This window comes from Macrosteles quadrilineatus, unplaced genomic scaffold, assembly GCF_028750875.1.
Source record: "Macrosteles quadrilineatus isolate MER2022 unplaced genomic scaffold, UCM_ALF_1.0 Scaffold_3__2_contigs__length_128488019, whole genome shotgun sequence".
NCBI lineage: Eukaryota > Metazoa > Arthropoda > Insecta > Hemiptera > Cicadellidae > Macrosteles > Macrosteles quadrilineatus.
The window spans coordinates 112,878,502-112,896,882 of NW_026542596.1; the positions used below are offsets into that span (position 1 = coordinate 112,878,502).

The 18,381-nt window shown below is 34.3% G+C and overlaps 1 protein-coding gene across 1 annotated transcript; it reads left to right on the forward strand.

The window, feature by feature from the left end:
• Nucleotides 1-1,842: 1,842 nt before the first annotated feature.
• Nucleotides 1,843-18,114, forward strand: LOC128990952 (folate transporter 1-like). Its single transcript, XM_054413627.1, has 10 exons — nucleotides 1,843-1,873; nucleotides 3,439-3,586; nucleotides 5,489-5,659; nucleotides 6,793-7,006; nucleotides 10,767-10,865; nucleotides 11,556-11,677; nucleotides 14,685-14,781; nucleotides 15,364-15,556; nucleotides 16,505-16,646; nucleotides 17,548-18,114. The coding sequence occupies exons 2-10, from the start codon at nucleotides 3,464-3,466 to the stop codon at nucleotides 17,812-17,814; spliced, it is 1,428 nt and encodes a 475-aa protein (XP_054269602.1). The 5' UTR covers nucleotides 1,843-1,873; nucleotides 3,439-3,463; the 3' UTR covers nucleotides 17,815-18,114.
• Nucleotides 18,115-18,381: the final 267 nt, after the last annotated feature.

Genomic DNA, 18,381 nt, shown 5'->3' on the forward strand with positions numbered 1-18,381 from the left:
ACTAGGAGAATACCAAGGAGGCTTCAGACCTTGGAGGAGCTGTGCAGAACAAATAATTACGCTGAAATTGACTATGGATTACTACAGAAAACGAAACATACTTCTTTCAATAACATTTGTAGATTTTAAGAAAGCTTACGATACCATTTTATAGACCATCATTGTTAAAGATTCTCAGACATTTCGGACTCCACCCAAAATTAATAAAACTTATAGAACTTACCTTGACAAATACCTTCAATAAAATTAAATTTAGAGGAGAAATATCAGAACCTTTCCTGGTCAAAACTGGTTTGAGACAGGGAGATGGCCTTTCACAACTTCTTTTTTACTGTGCTCTTGAATACATTATGAGGAAATGGCTTAAGGCCTAGTCCTACTAATATTATAAATGAGAAAGTTTGGATGTATGGATGTATGTATGTTTGTGACAAGTAAACGCAAAAAATACTGGTCGGATCGGGCTGAAATTTGGTGTGATGATGGCTCACATTCCCAATAGACGCATTCTTATCACAAAAGTCCTTTCGGGCTCCGCCCCAGTGGCTCTGGAGTTTTCCATGTTAACCTTATATGAGTAATCCATATTTAAAAGGAATAAAATTATTTTGTCAGCTGTTTCAACTACTAAAGTTGGTTCTATGATATTAAATAGCATTACAAAGTTATAAGGTTTACCAACAGGATGCTGTACTATTAATTTTGTGCATTTATGACAACATCTAATTTGAACCAACTCTCAACAAAAAGCAGCAAAAATAGTAGAATTGCAACAATAAAAAATGTTTCTATTTCGTGTCCTCTTCCCGTTGCAAAGCACGGGTACAACAGCTAGTATTAATATTATAAATGAGAAAGTTTGGATGTATGGATATGTATGTTTGTAACAAGTAAACGCGAAAAATACTGGTCGGATCGGGCTGAAATTTGGTGTGATGATAGCTCACATTCCCGATTAACATATAGACAAATTCTTATCTCAAAAGTCCTTTCGGGCTCTGCCCCCAGTGGCTCTGGAGTTTCCCATATTAACCGTATGAGTATTTAAAAGAAATAAAAGAATTTTGTCAGCTGTTTCAACTGCTACTCAAGTTGGTTCAATGATATTAAATAGCATTAAAAAGTTACGAGGTGTTAGCCCGTCCTACGTACGGGAATTCAGTAGTAACATTGACTATGATAGTCAATGGTAGTAAGTTAAAACCGTGTACAATTCATATCGGCTAGTTTACACATAAGACAAAGTTTCTTGCAGTTTTAATGTGAAAAATCATCTTGTAAACAAATGTTATGTGACCAAATATGTTTTTATTCCATCATAGATACGATATGGATTTTAAATCCGATAATTTTACAATGAAACAGCATTTTTGCAATTTTTACGATGTGAAAAGCGTTGAAGTGAGATTTGCAGCCGATTCGCACAGACGCACACTGATTATAAGTAGCCTACAGTAGAGACCCACATTATTCTCCTCTGTTCTCTTCTTCCGCCGTTGCAAAGCACGGGCAGAGCAACTATAGTTTATTGTAAACTCGTTTAAGAGAATATAGTTACTGATTCATTATTCAAACGAATCACAATTATTCTTAGGGTGTTTTTCAATGAAACTTATTTAGGACATTAAACATTTATGAGGCTTGATTCTAAATCACTATAAATACGACAATGAGACAGAGCTTAGATTGAACAGGAAGATAGTAGATCTGCTTGATATTAGTAATGGTTTTCCCTCTGGCTTGTGAAACGGATGATATTTAATTGATCTTTATTTATAATGTGGCCAAACTTAAACATTCATTTACTGTTTTCGTCGTTGTAGTTAGTTGTGAGTGTATGATCAATCTTCATCACTTTGCATTTTTTGTTCAGGTATGTTGTTTAGATTGGTATTGACAAATGTATTACTATAGTTCGGCCGCTTAGAAAACGACCTGCGCGCTAATGCTAAACTAATGCTGGAGGAGGTCGCTTTCTAAGCGGCCGAACTATAGTTTAACAGTGATTGACAAATGACAAATGACAAATGACAATTCTTTATTGCACATAACATCTGTTAGAGTTATTACAAATGTAATACACAGACAGGTACATTGTCAAGGTTTCTAATAAATAAGTAAATCTAAATAGGTATATAAAAAACCTAGGATTTAGCCAGTAAGTTACCCCTACAAAGCTACAGCATTATAAAGATTGGATTTGCTTTATTAGTGTTATTATAAAAATAATCTGGTTTAATAAAATGCAGTGGTGTGGTGAAGCGGGAACGCAAGGGACTTCTTGTTATGTTAATCCTATCCATATGTTATTCACTTCTTAGACAATGTGTTCCTACTATCCCACGCTGGACACGTAACAACTACTACTGATGAAACTGCAGGATGGTATTGTTGATTAGGATAAAAAAGTTATACAGTACTTGCGTTTTAATTGAAAGGCTCATTAAATATTTTAAATTGTCGTTTAAACTGCCTCAGGAGCTGTCGGTGGTTTTTGTGGGGTTCAATCTTTAATTTAATGAGATTGAGGGTTTTCATGAACAAAATCAGGCTACAACAATGTTGGTCCTTTGCAAATTCAGTCAATATTAATGCTGTTATGTGAATGAATTTTTGAATGCTGTTTTGACAGAATATCAACTAATGACTTCTCAAATTGATTGTCGTGTTAGTTTTTAGTTCCAGCACCAGTAACATTGCTTGAAGTACATTACCTGTACTAGGATAAACTGAAATAACCTTGATAAAATTTCAGTAACCTCGGCATAAATAAGATATACTGAAGTGTATACTTTTTGATAAGGAACTCTTTAAATGTTTAGTTACTAAAACATTACACAGATTAATCAGTGCTACTAGCCCTTCCATCTCAGTAGTGGCATTTGGACATGTCATGAAGTAATAGCTACTGCATGGCATGTCCAAACAGCTCCTGTGCTTCAGCTAAGTCCAACAATCACATAAGACCGATGTGATTGTTGGCTCAGCCTTAATCAGTGCTGTCCTTAAGCCGCGTTCACGGTACTAAGTGAATACAAAAGTGTGGCGCGCTGGTCAACAGGCTTTTGTGCCACACCAGTAGTGATGATGGGGCCGATGGGAGAATCACCACCTGTCGTAAGGCGTGGACTGTTCGTTCACACGACCCAAACTTAATCTAGCCAACGATGAAAGAGTATATCATTGAAAGTTGTGCAGTTATACATTTTGGTCACATTTTAGTCAACCAGTTGAGACAGTCCCGTGAACCAATTATAAAACAGAACATAATTTGTTTTCGTGTAAGAACATGGATTTTTGAAAGGGATGCAGAGTTGCATTGACTATTTAAATACATTTTTTAGATGATATATCTATATAAGGGTTTTATATTTAATCGTTTTATCTATGGTTATTATATTTTTGTAATTACAGGCTAGGTTGTACAATATTTTACAGGAAAGCATTATTGTAAAAAGCAAACATGCTTTGTCAGTGTGGAATAGTAACAATTGCAATATATGGATTCCTGAAAAACTTTTGTCCGGATGGAGTTTATCTTTCCAACATACTTTTCAGCCCTCCAAAGAATTTAACAGTAGCTGAGGTGAGTGTAGCTGTTTTTCATAGCCCCAGTATACTATGTTAAAACAATGGTAAAATTACACACTATTATCTTTAACTGAGTAAATAATTTTAGAGATTGTATGCCATGAACGGTTTTTTTTATCTTGAACGAATCTGTCATCAATCAACCAAAAATTAAAATATACAAAGACCACAGCAAACCTGCAGACTAAATGAATTTCCATTTACCTGATAGTTGGATTTACACAAAAATACAGTATTCCCTAAACAATTTTCAGATTTATTTCCTCTTTAAATACTGTTAATTTCGATGAGTTCATAGGTATGCTGTTATATAGAGGGTAATACGAGTGATATTTTGAAAATTCTTTATAGCTTTGTATGAAGTTTTAAAAAAACTCCAAAGTTGAAGCAAACAATAACAGTTGATTTATTTTTAAGATTACCTAACATGGGTATTATAAATTTACATTTTTTTAAAATCTCCATTAGGTGTACAACAACACTATGTAAAAAAAAACAAAAAAAACAGCCATTTCTACTAAGTTATTTGACAAATGACACGTTTGTTCAAGAGTGAAGGAACAAAATGATTAGTAAACAGACTGCTATTGGAAAACGTAATAGCTGAGAATAACAGATGTTTGGAACAATCAAATTTTAAAATACAATACCCCCACCGCAGCAAACCTGCAGACTAAGCGAATTTCCATTTGCCTGATTGGATTTACTCTAAAATGTCTCCTTAACAATATCACATTTATTCCCTATTTAAATAGAATCAGTTTAACACATACTTAGGTTTGCTGCAACAGGGAGGGTAAAAGTGTTTTTTTATGTAAAATGTTAATTGTTAGTAGGAAATAAAAACATTTTCCAAATTTGGGCAAAATATGTTAATAAACAAGCAAACTACAACAGTTTACTTATTCTCCATAAGAATAACATGGGAATTTTAAATGAACAATTTTTTGGAATTTTCTCCGTAACCATTAGGCGCATTACAACGCTTCAATATACTAAATTATTTGTTTTTTTAAGCTCTACAAAATAGTTTGGAAAGAAATTGCAAAATTTTATGTTTTTTGGGTCAAAAATTGGAAAAACCCATTTTTACCCCTTAAAAGCCCCCATAAACCCCCGTTCCCATGGTCCGATCATGCTGGTTCGCGAACTCGTTCAAATAAACGAACATATACAGGCATATAAATCGAAGAACAAAACATCAATGAAATCAAATTTTGCAGATCATTTACTAAAATCCAAACATAAGTTTAACTAAGATCGAAGAAAACTTAACAATATTAGAAATTGAAAAAGACAGAGAAAAATTGAATGTAAAAGAAGAAATTAATATTTATATGAACTACAAAAATAACAAATCAAATATTTTAAATACAATGATTCCAAAATTGAATAATCCAATATATGAAACAATAACAAAATTGAGAAAATATTAATGTAAATAAGTACAACACATTATATAGTATATAAATTAATCAATGAAGACAAAATTATGTTACAAGTTAGAAAAGTTTTATAATACCATATGGTATTTATTTATTTACATATCTTATTTGATTTTTGTTTACTTTGAAAATGGCCTTAGAGCCGAAACTATAGTCAGTAAATATTTTAATAAATAATTTTACTTGGGTACTAAGTTTATTAACGTTTAATCTTTATTTATATATAGTAGCCCTATTTTTCTATTTTGCATATATATATATGAATTTGAACGGATGGTGTTTTTGGCCTCTAGGGACCTCAAAACAAAAAAAAATTGGTCGCGGGTCCAGGTCTTACCATGAGTACTACGGTAATAGCTTATTCCCTATATGGGAAATTCGCTAAAAAGAACAAATTTGTAAAAGTTCTGTTTTACAATGTGTATAGCCAATGTGTGTTACAATGTGTATAGGTAACTCAAGATATCTACGCAGTCATGGCTTACACAAATCTTTTCTTCACCTTTGTCGCACTTCTAGTCACAGACATTCTTCAATACAAAACCATTATCATCTTAGGAGCTTTAGCATCTGCAGTGAAGTGTCCGGTTCTATATTTTGGAACTACCGTTGCACATATTCAGGTAATCTATATAGGCCTATATAAAATCCAATGTATGTATGTTTGTTTGTCCTTTATGGACTCCAAAACCGCTTGACAAATTGTAATGAACCTTTCAGGCATTATTAAGCACTATTCAAGGATGGTTTGTGTGAAGTTTGGTGCAGATCCGTCAAAAGGGCTCCGCCCCAGTGGCTATAGAGTTCCCCATGTTAACCTTATGAGAACTCATATTTAAATGGAATTAAAGAATCTTAACAGCTGGTTTAACTAAACAATTTGATTCTGTGATGCTCAATAGCATTAAAAAGTTAAAAGGTTTACCAACAAGGTGCAGCACCATTATTTTTTTAAATTTATGACAACAGCTAATTTGCAACCAAAAGGTGAGTGAGCGAAGCGAACGAACTTAAATCTGGAGGCGAGTTAGCGTAGCGAACGAGCTAACCTAAAGGCAAGTGAGCACAGCGAACGAGCTCCAACCTAAAGGTGAGTGAGCGTAGCGAACGAACTTCAACCAGGACGTGATTGTGTCATGCGAATGAGCTCATCTTGAAAATGAATGAGCATTTGACGTAAAACTACATTAGGACAGGACGTCGTCTGTCGGGCCAGCTAGTATTTTATGTATAATTTAATCAAATTCCAAATTACTTTCAATTATAGAATGATTTTGGGGTTTGACAATGGGAAGTAAATTTGAAGGGCGATTTAAGAAAACACTCATAAATTGCAGAGTGGGTAGGTGTTCCTTTTATGCCTGCAATACAACACCACTAATCATGTGTTATGAATTTTATAATGTTTAGGAAAATGGAGTTAGCATGTAACTTACCTTTGAATTAATTTACCTAACGCAATACTGTTCACGATCAAACTAAGAGGCATATTGAATATTGCACAGTCCCCAGAAACTAGAAAATTCATAAAAACGGGTAACAAATTCAATAAAATGGTTTTGATTTTTTTTGTGACTTCCGAACTTGCTGCTGCCGAGACATAAGCTGTATAGGGAACTATCAAGGTTAAAATATTTTAGCAAACAATTTTAGAGTATTTTAAACAAAAAAATTCCCTTAGTATTAACTCTTAGCCTCAAAGCTTTTGTAACTATTCTGTTTGCAACAAGCTTAGCTTATAATATTTTTTTTTCAGATTGCTCAGGGGCTGTTTGCTTTTTACCGAGCGTCCCAAGTAGCTTATCGTACCTACATCTACACTCAAGTTAAGAAACATAACTACCAGCAAGTGACAGCTGTAGTGCACATAACTCCAAAACTGGGAACTTTGGTCTCGGCACTCTTAGCTCAGTTTCTCATGTCAACCCATTTCGTCACTGTCCAGAGCCTAATTCTAATCTCTTTTGTTGGTAGGTAACCTATAAGCAGTAAGCTTTGACTATTGAAAATTAACAGAATCAGCAATCTGACACATGCTTTCTCTCATTAACTTAACAACTCTTATAGTAAGGGTTGGGAGCAACTGTGATATTTTATGGGGGAAATTAGAAAAGCTGCAATAAATTTTCAATCCAAATTTTACAGCATTTGGAGTTTTACCATTTTGTTTAGGATCAAAAGGACCATAACATCTTATCTTATCTTACTAATATTAAATGTGAAAGTTTGTGTGTTTGTTTGTATGTTTGTTTGTTTGTTTGAAGTTCAATCACGCATTAAATACTGGACAGATTGGGCTGAAATTTGGCATGATGATAGCTCACATTCCCGATTAACACTTAGGCATATAAAAGCATAAGTTATAAGATTTACCAACAGGGTACAGCACTATTACCTTTTGGCATTTATGGAAACAGTTAATTTGAACTAAGCAGCAACAAAAAACTATGATATGCAATGAGAACTGTCAAAGTAGGATTGTTTACAGTTACTTTTATGTTTTTAATTTCATGAATCATATGTGATATTTTGTGAATCTTTACCAATTTATTTTTCTCTTTTGTTTATGGGAAGTTGTAGAATATTAAGGCCATGGTAGATGTGTAATATTGTAAATACTATACATTGTATACTGTAAATTTAAAGAAGCAAATTTTATCAAATTGTGTCCTCCCCCATTGCAAACGCAAAGCTTGAGTATAACTGCAATAAGTATTTTATACTTGTATGCCAATCCCGTACGAAGGACGGGTACTCTGCTAGTAGTAAATATTAATCAAAATTGTTAGAGCCATATTTTTATGAAAATCCTGTTTTACCATTATTTATGGGTTTTTACTATAAAATTCAATGGAGGGATTACTATAAAGTTCAAATATAAAAAAAATTGAAACTTCATCAAAATCGGACCACAGGTGTAGTCTGTAGCTCTGTACACACCCACACACATCACTTGGAAAACCACTTTTTTGGGTTCAGGGGGACCCAAAATGTATGTTCCACCCAAAACTCTTATTAAAACTTCTATTATTTAAAACACAGGGGAATATAATTTTGACAGATGCTTTGATAGGGGCTTTTCACTTCTTTCATGTTCTTATTACTTTATCCCTATACATAGTATATGGAGAAAGTATTGTTTTTGTTAAATTTTCGAGTTTGAGTTTTTAGTGGATGTATCCTGTTTTGTAGCCCCCTGAACCCAAAAAAGTGGTCTTCCAAGTGATCTGTGAGTGAAAATTTAAAAACGTACGTTTTCAGGAAAAGCACTTTGCAAATTTTTTTCCCATTTTTTCAAAACTTTTATTATTATTTTTATTTCATTAACATTTGAAGTTTCATAAAATGTCCATGGTAACGCAATATCTTTGGTATTTTTTTTTTAAAAAAGGGCATCTTTAGTGGAAAAACACAAAATCTTGTCACGACCATAACAGACGTTTAAATGAATATTAAAAATAGTTAATATTATTTGTGTAACTATGTTTTGCTGTAAACTAATTTAATTTTATGACCATTATACAATAAAAAGGTCACTGAGCTTTTAGTATATTTGGTCTTTCTAGAAAAAAATAAAAAAACTCAAAAAATTGAAAAAAAGCCAATAAAATTTTTTTAAATTGTATAACTCCGAAAAAACTTACCTGAGACCCGAAAAATCGTTATGTTTGTATAGAGGTGTGCTTTTTTTGTGTATAAAACATTGAAATATGACGATATTTTAATTTTTGAAATTTTTATGATAGAAATCATAAACGTGATGGTCAGGGACAAGCGGTACGGTCGTGAATTTTCTGAAATAATCTAAATCTTTCTAAACAATCCTTCAATTATACTGTTAGTTATAATAAAAATAAGTGTTTCAATTGAACTAAACTGTTCAAATTACAATTATATTAAAGTTATTGTCACGACCAAATACACTATAATCCATAAGGCTGGATTGGTCGTGAAAAAACCTGCGATGGTCGTGAAACTTTGGTCGTGAAATTACGTGTTATTTGGCTCTGTTCTGGCGGTAGCCCTGCACCTCATGTTCGAGGATACAAAGTGAACTTCTAGGTTAATCTAGCAATTGAAATATCTTATAAACAAAAATTAACACCATGTCTACTTCATCGAATGACTACATACGGTCATGGACACACCAAAATTACAAAAAAACACAATCTTTCCTTTATTAATCTTGTAATTTCTCCTTTCAACTCGAAATGACCGGCACTACAATCCTGACGTACACCCCGAACTAGTCTCTAAAACCAACTGACTCCATCGACGCCAGGCTTGCCCCTGTCGTGCTCCAAAGTTGAAAATTTTTCCCAAATGGTCGTGACGCCAAATCGAGGGACAGACTTATTTTGTCATGGTAGTCAGTTTGCAATGACAATAAAATTATAATATGCTCCTTTTTTGTAAGTTTAATAACCATTGATGACATAAAAATATGGCTTTATATATTTCGGGATGAATAATTAGTCTAAAAACAGCGTGAAAGTTGGAAAATATACCCTAGGGACACGTCATGGTCGTGAATTTTGAGACTTTGAAAATACAAAAAAAATACCTAGAACCTATTTAAAATTAAATAAATGTGTGTAACATGTTGTCCCCGTCCCAAAAAATATTAAAACACATAATAATAAACTACAAATCCAGTATCTACGAAGTAAAAGGCCAGGGACATGAAAACGTGTACGTTTTTAAATTTTCACTCCTGTGTGTGTGTGTGGGGGGGGGGGGGGGGGCTGTCTGTATGTGTGGATGTTTACAGAGCTACAGGCCACATCTGTAGTCCGATTTTGATTAAATTTGGTATGTTGGTACTAATCCATGATATCTCCAGGATATTTTTCCCTTTTGATATTTTGATTTTTAATGCTGATTTTCCCATAAAAGTATGGAAAAATAGAATTTTCTCGAAAATGGCCCTAATAATTTTGACAAAATTTAGTATGTTGTAGCCCTTTAAATTCTGAACATAATAGTAGAACTCCCATTCCTGTAAATATAATGGTTCTAAAGATAATGTAACTTTTGTCATCGCTTATTCATGATCAAGGTTGATGACAAGCTAATAGGAGAAAGTATGTGTCAGGTTGCTGATACCGTTTATTTAATTGGCTACAACTGTACTATATTATGTGATTTGTACCCTAGTTATCTAAAAGTAAGTACCGGTAGTATAAATAGATATTCTTTTATAGGTATTTGAGAAGAAATAGTGTGTATCTGTAGGTTTCTGTATCATTCCCAAGAAAGCTCAGTTCTGGTAAATAAACCACTCAGCTGTCCTTGGTCACAAGGGTTTTAATAAATTAAATAAACAGCTGGTGTTTGGCAGTAACAAAGCAACACTCTCACTCTTCACTAATATCAATATTCAGGTTTAAAAAAACAAACAATATAATATTATATATAAGTATATAAGCTTCAGCCTCCGGTCTCTCAGGTAAGCTATAGCAGAATTCTACCCCCTTTAAAACAATTCTTTAACACTTTGGCTGCCCCTTAAAACTTTTCATACCTAATTGCTTCAAGGGCTGGTTGGAAGAATAACATTCAATACGATGACAGCTAATTAATGGAGTACACATTCCTAACAACTGCATAATGTAAACCACTAGTTAGAGTTAGGGGTTATGTATGCTCTAGATATCATTTATAGCAGCTCTTGACTTTGAAAATACTGTACTTAGGAATCAATATATTTATTGATATGTGTTTTTCTAGCACTCAGTGCTTCATTCCTGACTGCGCTCGCATTGCCATCAGTGGAAGGCACTGCTTACTCGGCCGACAAAAACTCTCTTGAAAAGCAAGGCGTTAAAGGTATACATTGTATAATACATCGTAGAACAATCCATGTTATATCAAAAGTAAAACATTACAGTTAAATATTTATTTTATAAAAAAACAACATTTCCAACACTGGAAGGAGGATTCCCAAGGATTGTTGACAAAATACTAAAATTAACCTATGAGCTAAAGAAAAGTAAACACATAAGCCTAGGGGTATGTGGTTTTTATGTACTCTTCTCCTATTTCAAGGATTTCAATATTTTTCTAGTTTAGAAATTATTATGAAAGAATATTTTACAAAACCCTATTTGACTAGTATATTTATTCTTGTAAAAAGTTTTTTTACCTGTAGGTCTGTTAACAGCTTGTAATAATTAAGAGTAGGCTATAAAATCAAATGGTATTTGAACATATCATATCACTTACTTGTTATTGAGGTTCCACAGTCTACACTATTGGTTCTTGTGTCTCTCTTATGTACCAGGGTTTTGCCGCAAAGCGAGAGTGGTAGAACCCTTGTCGGACTAGGGGTGGCTTTGAGACAAATTCATCCAGGTTCTGATCACATTTTGATATTGTCCAAACATCATCCAATGTATACACCAAGGCGTTGGACCACAGAGCGTGTCCGACCATCATGTGTCTTATTAAGAGCCAACTGCATAACACAGCCATTTTGAGTGTGGCTGGTTAAATTACAAACATAATTTGTTGTGGCAGGCTGTCAGAGATATCGTCATGCCGCCCGCCTACTCTGGGAGGAGCTCAAGTTTGCAGCCTCCAATGTAAACACCCTCAAATGGTGTGTGTGCTGGATCTTGTCTAACGGAGCCTTCCAGTTGGTACTGCTTCAAACCATTATTGGTAGAAATAAATTTTCAGGAACTGAAACCTTGATGTTTTGAAAATTTGGGTTGATATCAAACAGCTGTAAAAATATAAAGTCATTATGGTCAGATTTGTTTAGTAGTTGACTACAGTGCAATTTAACTAACTGTGAATAATGTAAAACCACACAACCAGCCTTAAGTGGGGGTCTAGTGGTAGAGCACAGGCAATGTGTGAAACGGTTCCAGGCTAGAACCAAGGCTAGTTGGCTAATCGTCCAAGGATGTAAAGGTGGTAGATGAAAAAAACAGGCTTCAGTTCAGGAGTAAATATGTGTGTTTGGTAGAGGCATACACTTTACTTTGTAATTATCAGTTGCTCATTGAACTGATATTTTTGATGCTTTTAAAAATTGGTCAATGAGTAAAACTAGGGTACCGTAATTGTAACAGTATCGGAGAGAAATATCACCAATACAAGTGAGAAGTGACTTACTTACTCTTACTCTTACTCCCAGGGCCATTTATATCGGAGGTGATATTTGGCCGCACCAACAAATCTTCGCCAAGTTAACCGGTCTTTCGCATCATCCTCCGTTGCCCCAATTCTCTCCAAATCTTCTTGCACTTGCTTCCACCACCTCTGCTCAGGTCTTCCCCGGGGTCGTCTTCCTGTAGTGTTTCCCTTTAAAACTCTTCCCAGTCTACAATCTTCACCTCTTCTTATTATATGACCAGCCCATCTGATTCTTCGGCACTTGATTTCTCCAATTACATCTGTTCTATTATACAGTTACCTTAATTCCCTATTGTGTCTTATTCTCCATTCTCCTTGTTCAAATATTGGTCCAAAAATCTTCCTTTAACATTTTATTTTTGAATACTATTAGTTTCTTTTCATCTCTTTTATTTAATTTCCAGGTTTCTGATCCATATAGGAGAACTGGGCAAATTATTGTTTTGTACAGCCTGATTTTTGTTTTGCGGGACAAAGATTTAGATGAAAGTAATTTATTGCAAGCATGAAAACATTTATTTGCTGAATTTATTCGGCTTTGGATTTCTAGTTCATCATTATTTTGGTTAGATATAATTACTCCTAGGTATTTATAACTGTTGACTTTTTCAAATGTATGGCCATCAATTTCTATGGGTTCTTCAGTATTATCCAGGTTTCTTGAAAAGTGCATGTACTTAGTTTTTGAATTGTTTGTTTTTATGCCTACTTTTTCTGTTTCTTTCATAAATACTTCGGTTAAGGCCTTCAGATCTTCTAGTTTTTCTGTGATTATAACCACATCATCTGCAAAGGCTAAGATGTTTATTTTGGTTCATATTTTCACTCATATGTTCTTCTCTGCTACCTTCTGTAGAGCTTCTTCAATGGCAAAATTAAATAGGATCGGTGATAGCCCATCTCCTTGTCTGACACTAGAGTTTACTTCAAAGGGGTTGCAGTTGTGACCATCAATTCTAACTGAACATTTAGATCCTGAAATACTCATTTTGATTAAGGCTATAATTTTATTCGGTATGCCAAATTTTCTTAGCTGTGCCCACAATTTGTCCCTTCTTATGCTGTCGTAAGCCTTCTGAAAGTCAATAAATAAGGCATAAAATTCTTTATTGAACTCCCTAATAATTGGTTACTATTTCTTTTAAGATAAATATTTGCTCAGTTGTCAATCTACTCTTCATAAACCCCGCTTGATGCTCACCTACCAACTCGTGTGAGTATTGTTCTAGACGGTTTAAAATCATTTTTGAGATAACTTTACATGGGATACTAAGCAGTGAGATTCCCCTATAGTTATCACAAACTTCTTTCTCGCCCTTTTTATGAATAGGGACAACGACTGCTTCCTGTCACTCCATTGGCATTTCTTCTTGTTCCCATATTTTTGAAATTAGATTCCACAGCTTTTCTGCTATTATTTTTCCTCTTCTCTTTAATATATCTGCTGTTAATTCATCTCTTCCTGGAGCTTTGTCATTTTTCAGGGACTTAAAATTGCATATTGTACTTCTTCTTTTGCTGGTGTCTCGATAAAGGGTTCAACATAAAGTAAATGTCCTCATTACTTTGATTTTCTTCTTCAACACAGAAGTTCCTTAAAATATTCGCGCCACCTTTCACATTGGGGCTTGACACTTTCAGTTAGTAGTTGTCCCTCCTTATTCTTTACTCCATATGTACGAGGGGTGAATCTGTTTTTTTTTTTTTAATCTTACTTTCCTGTAAAAATCTTTTGCATTGTTTGCTGTGTTTTCTTCTTCAGCCTTATCTATTAATCTATTAATATACTGTCGCTTTTTCCTCATCAGGAATTTATTTGTCTCCTTATTTGACTGGTTGTACATCACCCTGTCTTCTTCATTGTTGCTATTCATCCATACATTTTTCCTCCTAATCCTTTCTTCCAGCATTTGTTCACATTCACGATCAAACCACGGTCTTTTGCTTCTTTTCTTTTTCTTTCCACATACTTCTTCTGCCGAATCTAGGACTGCTTCTTTAAAATTATTCCGAGTACTGTTGGCATCTGTCTTTATCTAAGTCTTCTAGAATCTTAAACCTATTCTCTAGTTTTATTCTAAACTCATCAGCTATCGGTTTACCCTTAAGCTTTTCGGTGTCTATTCGTTTTTCTTGTATTTCTTCTTTCCTCCTTTCAACAGCTATTCTTTGGTTTACCTTTTGACTAGGATTAGACAGTGATCAGTCCCACATTCTGTTCCTCTAATAATATGATATTTATATAGAATAAAATATACTTTTTCTTTCAACAAATCTCAACCACGTTTAATTAGGCCTATATACTAATATTTTACTCAAATCCACGCAGAGCATTCAGTAAAGTACCATTTGAGTCACAAGGGCAAACTAGAGATTAGAGACAAGATGGTAGTGGCCAATCTCGTCAGTTCAAGGAACTACTGCAAAGGGTTATGTATGCTCTATCATAGCAGCTCTTGACTTTGAAAATACTGTACTTTATCTAAGAATCATTTCTCTCAACAGGTGTGCGATTACTACGTGCAAGCGTTGTGGAACGATGTTACAGGGTCGAGACAAAACACATACAATGCTGGAGTAGAAGCCATCTACGCCTGCTGTAGTGAGTATTAATTTAGATCTTTCTAACAGTGATTAGATTTAATTTCACGGGGTTGTGTAAGTGTACAGATAAAAATTTGTGAAGGATCGGTATTGAAGGAATTAAAAACAGCTGGAATTAAAATCAGCTGTGTAACAGGCTAAGATCAGCTGATTTTTTTATGAAGATCATTTAAGCCCAATGATCATTGAGGATTGATGATGCTTGGTTTTAATTTCCACTTGATTAAATTATTCCATGGTTTTTTTAATTGACAGTCTTTGCGTGAAGACCACGAATCTCGATTATCTTGTTTACCATAAGCTTGGAACGAAGAAACATATTAGAAAGAATTACTGGTTGTACAAATTCTTTTGCAATTTATATTCTTCATCTTTATCCACTCCCCTGTCATTCCCCTCCATAAATAAAATAATGATTTAAGTTATTTGAAACAATACACAGCAATACATTACAATTTGTATGGAGATTTTCCATAGAATTAGTTAGAAACTTCACAAAACATTTTTCCAATTATGTTTGCACAAAATGACTGTTACTACTTTTTTTGCACGTTTATACAACATATTGTACATGTTACAGGCACCATAATATGCTTCATGGTGGGCAAGCTGAAGATAGATTGGCAGAACCACGGGGAGATTGTCATTGCAGTTTGTACCCTGGTACAAGCAATGGCTCTCTGTGCTTCAGCACAGTCCTCGTCCATCATAATGTCTTACGGACTTTACATCACTGCTTCTCTACTTTATGACTTCATGACTGTCATCAGCAAGTAAGTATAACATGCAAATCTATGTAATATAGTTTCATGCTAAACAAGAGTGAAGCATTAGTTTCAATTTCTACTACTGTTTTCATGAAGGATTGTTTTTCTTCTTTAAATGATCCTTGTACACTTTTACGGGTACAAACGGTCTGTGTAATTTTATCCAAACACATTTTCTTATGGCCTACTGATTCTATAAATTTTACTTCCAAACTTAAGTCCAAATCTAATAGCAGTGTAGTACTTTTTAACACGCTGTCACTTAGATAACAGTACACACAGACCACGGGCGAAAACCTGTAAAATAGTGAATACATTGTAATACGCTACAATCCTGTTTGTAAATAATTTATTCTTGTTTTTTTTTTGTATTTTTTATAACCTTTTGTAATGTTGCATATTTGCGACACCCGCTCTACAGTGAAGACAATAGTGAAAATTATCATAGTTTTCTTGAAATAGACCAAACGTCGCATATATGCAACAGTTCATTTATGTTTGTGCTTTGAGGTACGAAAGTAAGTAAAAAAAACAGATTATTCAAGAACAGTTTATAACTGAACAAATATAAAAGCTAAATGGGATAATTCTCAGCATACATACTGCATACTTACATGCATATCCACAGACCAAGCAACGCAGTTGTGCGTCAGACATCTCTGTAGACCACTGCAGAGAATTCAGTGCCTTCAAATAGACCGTTACAAAGATATAAGCATTTTAATAACATTAGAACCCCGACGCAAATATGCGACGGCAGTCTATTTTAATGTGACTAGCTGTCGCATATACGCGACGGCAGTCTATGGGTGGAAACCGGCCGTCACATATGTGTCGCTGGTCCATGTGAATGAAAAATTCCGTACTATTGCAGTAGCGAACGTGTTAAACTTTATAACCTAAGGTAACTCTTCAGTAGAAATCAACAAACAAAGTTATTGAATTTAAAATTAGTTCACAGATAGCGCTGCAAGTGAAGAATGACAGTTTTGGGCTCATCTTTGGGATCAATACATTCCTATCAATCGGTTTCCAAGGTATTCTAACATATGTTTTGACTTCCAAGAACACTTTGGCTCTTCCCATCCGTAAACAGGTAGGTAATCAATCATCAGTTATAAATATTGTCTTTGACATGTTAGGACTAGGATGAGAGTGTAACTGTGTTATATCATTGACTATCAATAGTAAAAGATAATTGATATTAGGACAATTGATATTAGGACCAAAATACCCAATCATCAGTTACCTTGAGTAATGCCTTTTTTCAGTCAACCCCATCCCTTAGCGAATAGTTGATTGATAACATAGTCAAACATTGGGGTACAACCATTAATGCAAGAACCAAAGGCTATTACTATAGTCCATTCACAAAATGTATGCGGTTCGAGGCATAGTTCCCCCACCACTTTTCTTTTGCTTAAAGTATGTTGGAGCTGATCGACGTTTTGGCAAACCTCAGCTGTTGAGGTATTGTTTTGAAAGTAGGATGAAGTGGAGGAGATAATTTTTTCCCTAACCCTGCCTAAATTTTGTGATTGCAGTAGCTAGACATTGTTTACATTACGATTTGTTACTCAAATGATAGGACAAATTCAAGATTACAAATCTGAATCTTAAAAGATTCAGTCCTCAAACTCAAACCATCAATACAATTTGTAAAGTACAACATAAAATCTCTGAAAACCGATTCTGCCTATATTATTTTGTGCAGGAGTCCAGATGATCAAATGTTTTAATTGCCATTGGTGGATTTGGCTTTGACCCATCAATACAACTTCTCAAAAATTTTGATCTCATTAAAATGTTTTGTAAAACGAGTTTAACTTCATTTACGTAAACTAGGAAATGGTATTACCAGGGTAACTATTACCGTACCGGTATTATGAGTACCTTGAAGATTGATGGAAAAAAAGTTTAAACTGTCTCTCGGTCAGGTATAGGTTATTCCACTGTTTATATATAACTAAGCTAATTTGAAATATTTTCTGTTCCAGTTTGTAGCAGTAGGCGTTTGTTTTGCTATTTTGGGAATAATATTCTTAGCTAAAACGATCTCATCGATGATTTTCTCAAGGTCAGCTTTAGTAAAGGAAAGTCTTCCAACAGAGCTGAGTATCAACAGTGTCAGCAAAGCTGCAACACTCGACATCAGAGAAACTGGTCGCAACAGTGTCGAACAATCTAGCCAAACCTCGCCAAGGTTAGAAACAATCAACTCAGCCAAGTCAAAAACATCTAATGGTGTCTGTATGAAATACTAGATAAGAAATGAGTAAATAGGTTAAAACGACAAAGTTTGAATCAAGAGGGCCTTTTGGAAAGTAACTTGCGTCAGTAATATACTTCAAGAGTTGCACCTCTTCACTACTTTCACTAATTCCATGTTCATAAAAATCTCCAAGTTTCTTCACCTTTAAAACCCAATCTTTTTTATAAGAACTACTCTACTGTTTCATGGATTAAACATGTGAAACTCCTCATGGATCACAAAACATGATTGCCATGAGTTTCCTGGAAGGGAAATCTTGCTCAGCCTTCAAGATTAAGTGTATGTGTGTATGTTTGGGCTTTGATCCTAGACTTCTGATCATAAGACGAATATATATTTGGAGTTAAAAATTGTATAACAGCTCAAACACTTGGAGAGATTATCTATCAAGCCAGACATTTTGAGATGCTGCAAAACCAAAATGAAAGATTCTACCATGGCTGGATGCCGATTGATCTGCTGCAGGTACGCTAAACTCACTACCATACAGCTACCTGTGTCCCGTAGAAGTTACTTTTCAAACAGCTCTAGTAATTAGCATTAGATACTCTGTAAATAG

What these genes read in the sequence shown, in the direction of transcription:
- LOC128990952 (XM_054413627.1), top strand. Translation starts at nt 3,464, where the DNA reads ATGCTTTGTCAGTGTGGAATAGTAACAATTGCAATATATGGATTCCTG. An exon ending in CTACCGTTGCACATATTCAG is followed by an intron (nt 5,660 to 6,792) that starts GTAATCTATATA and finishes TTTTTTTTTCAG; the next exon opens with ATTGCTCAGGGGCTGTTTGC. An exon ending in AGCCATCTACGCCTGCTGTA is followed by an intron (nt 14,782 to 15,363) that starts GTGAGTATTAAT and finishes TACATGTTACAG; the next exon opens with GCACCATAATATGCTTCATG.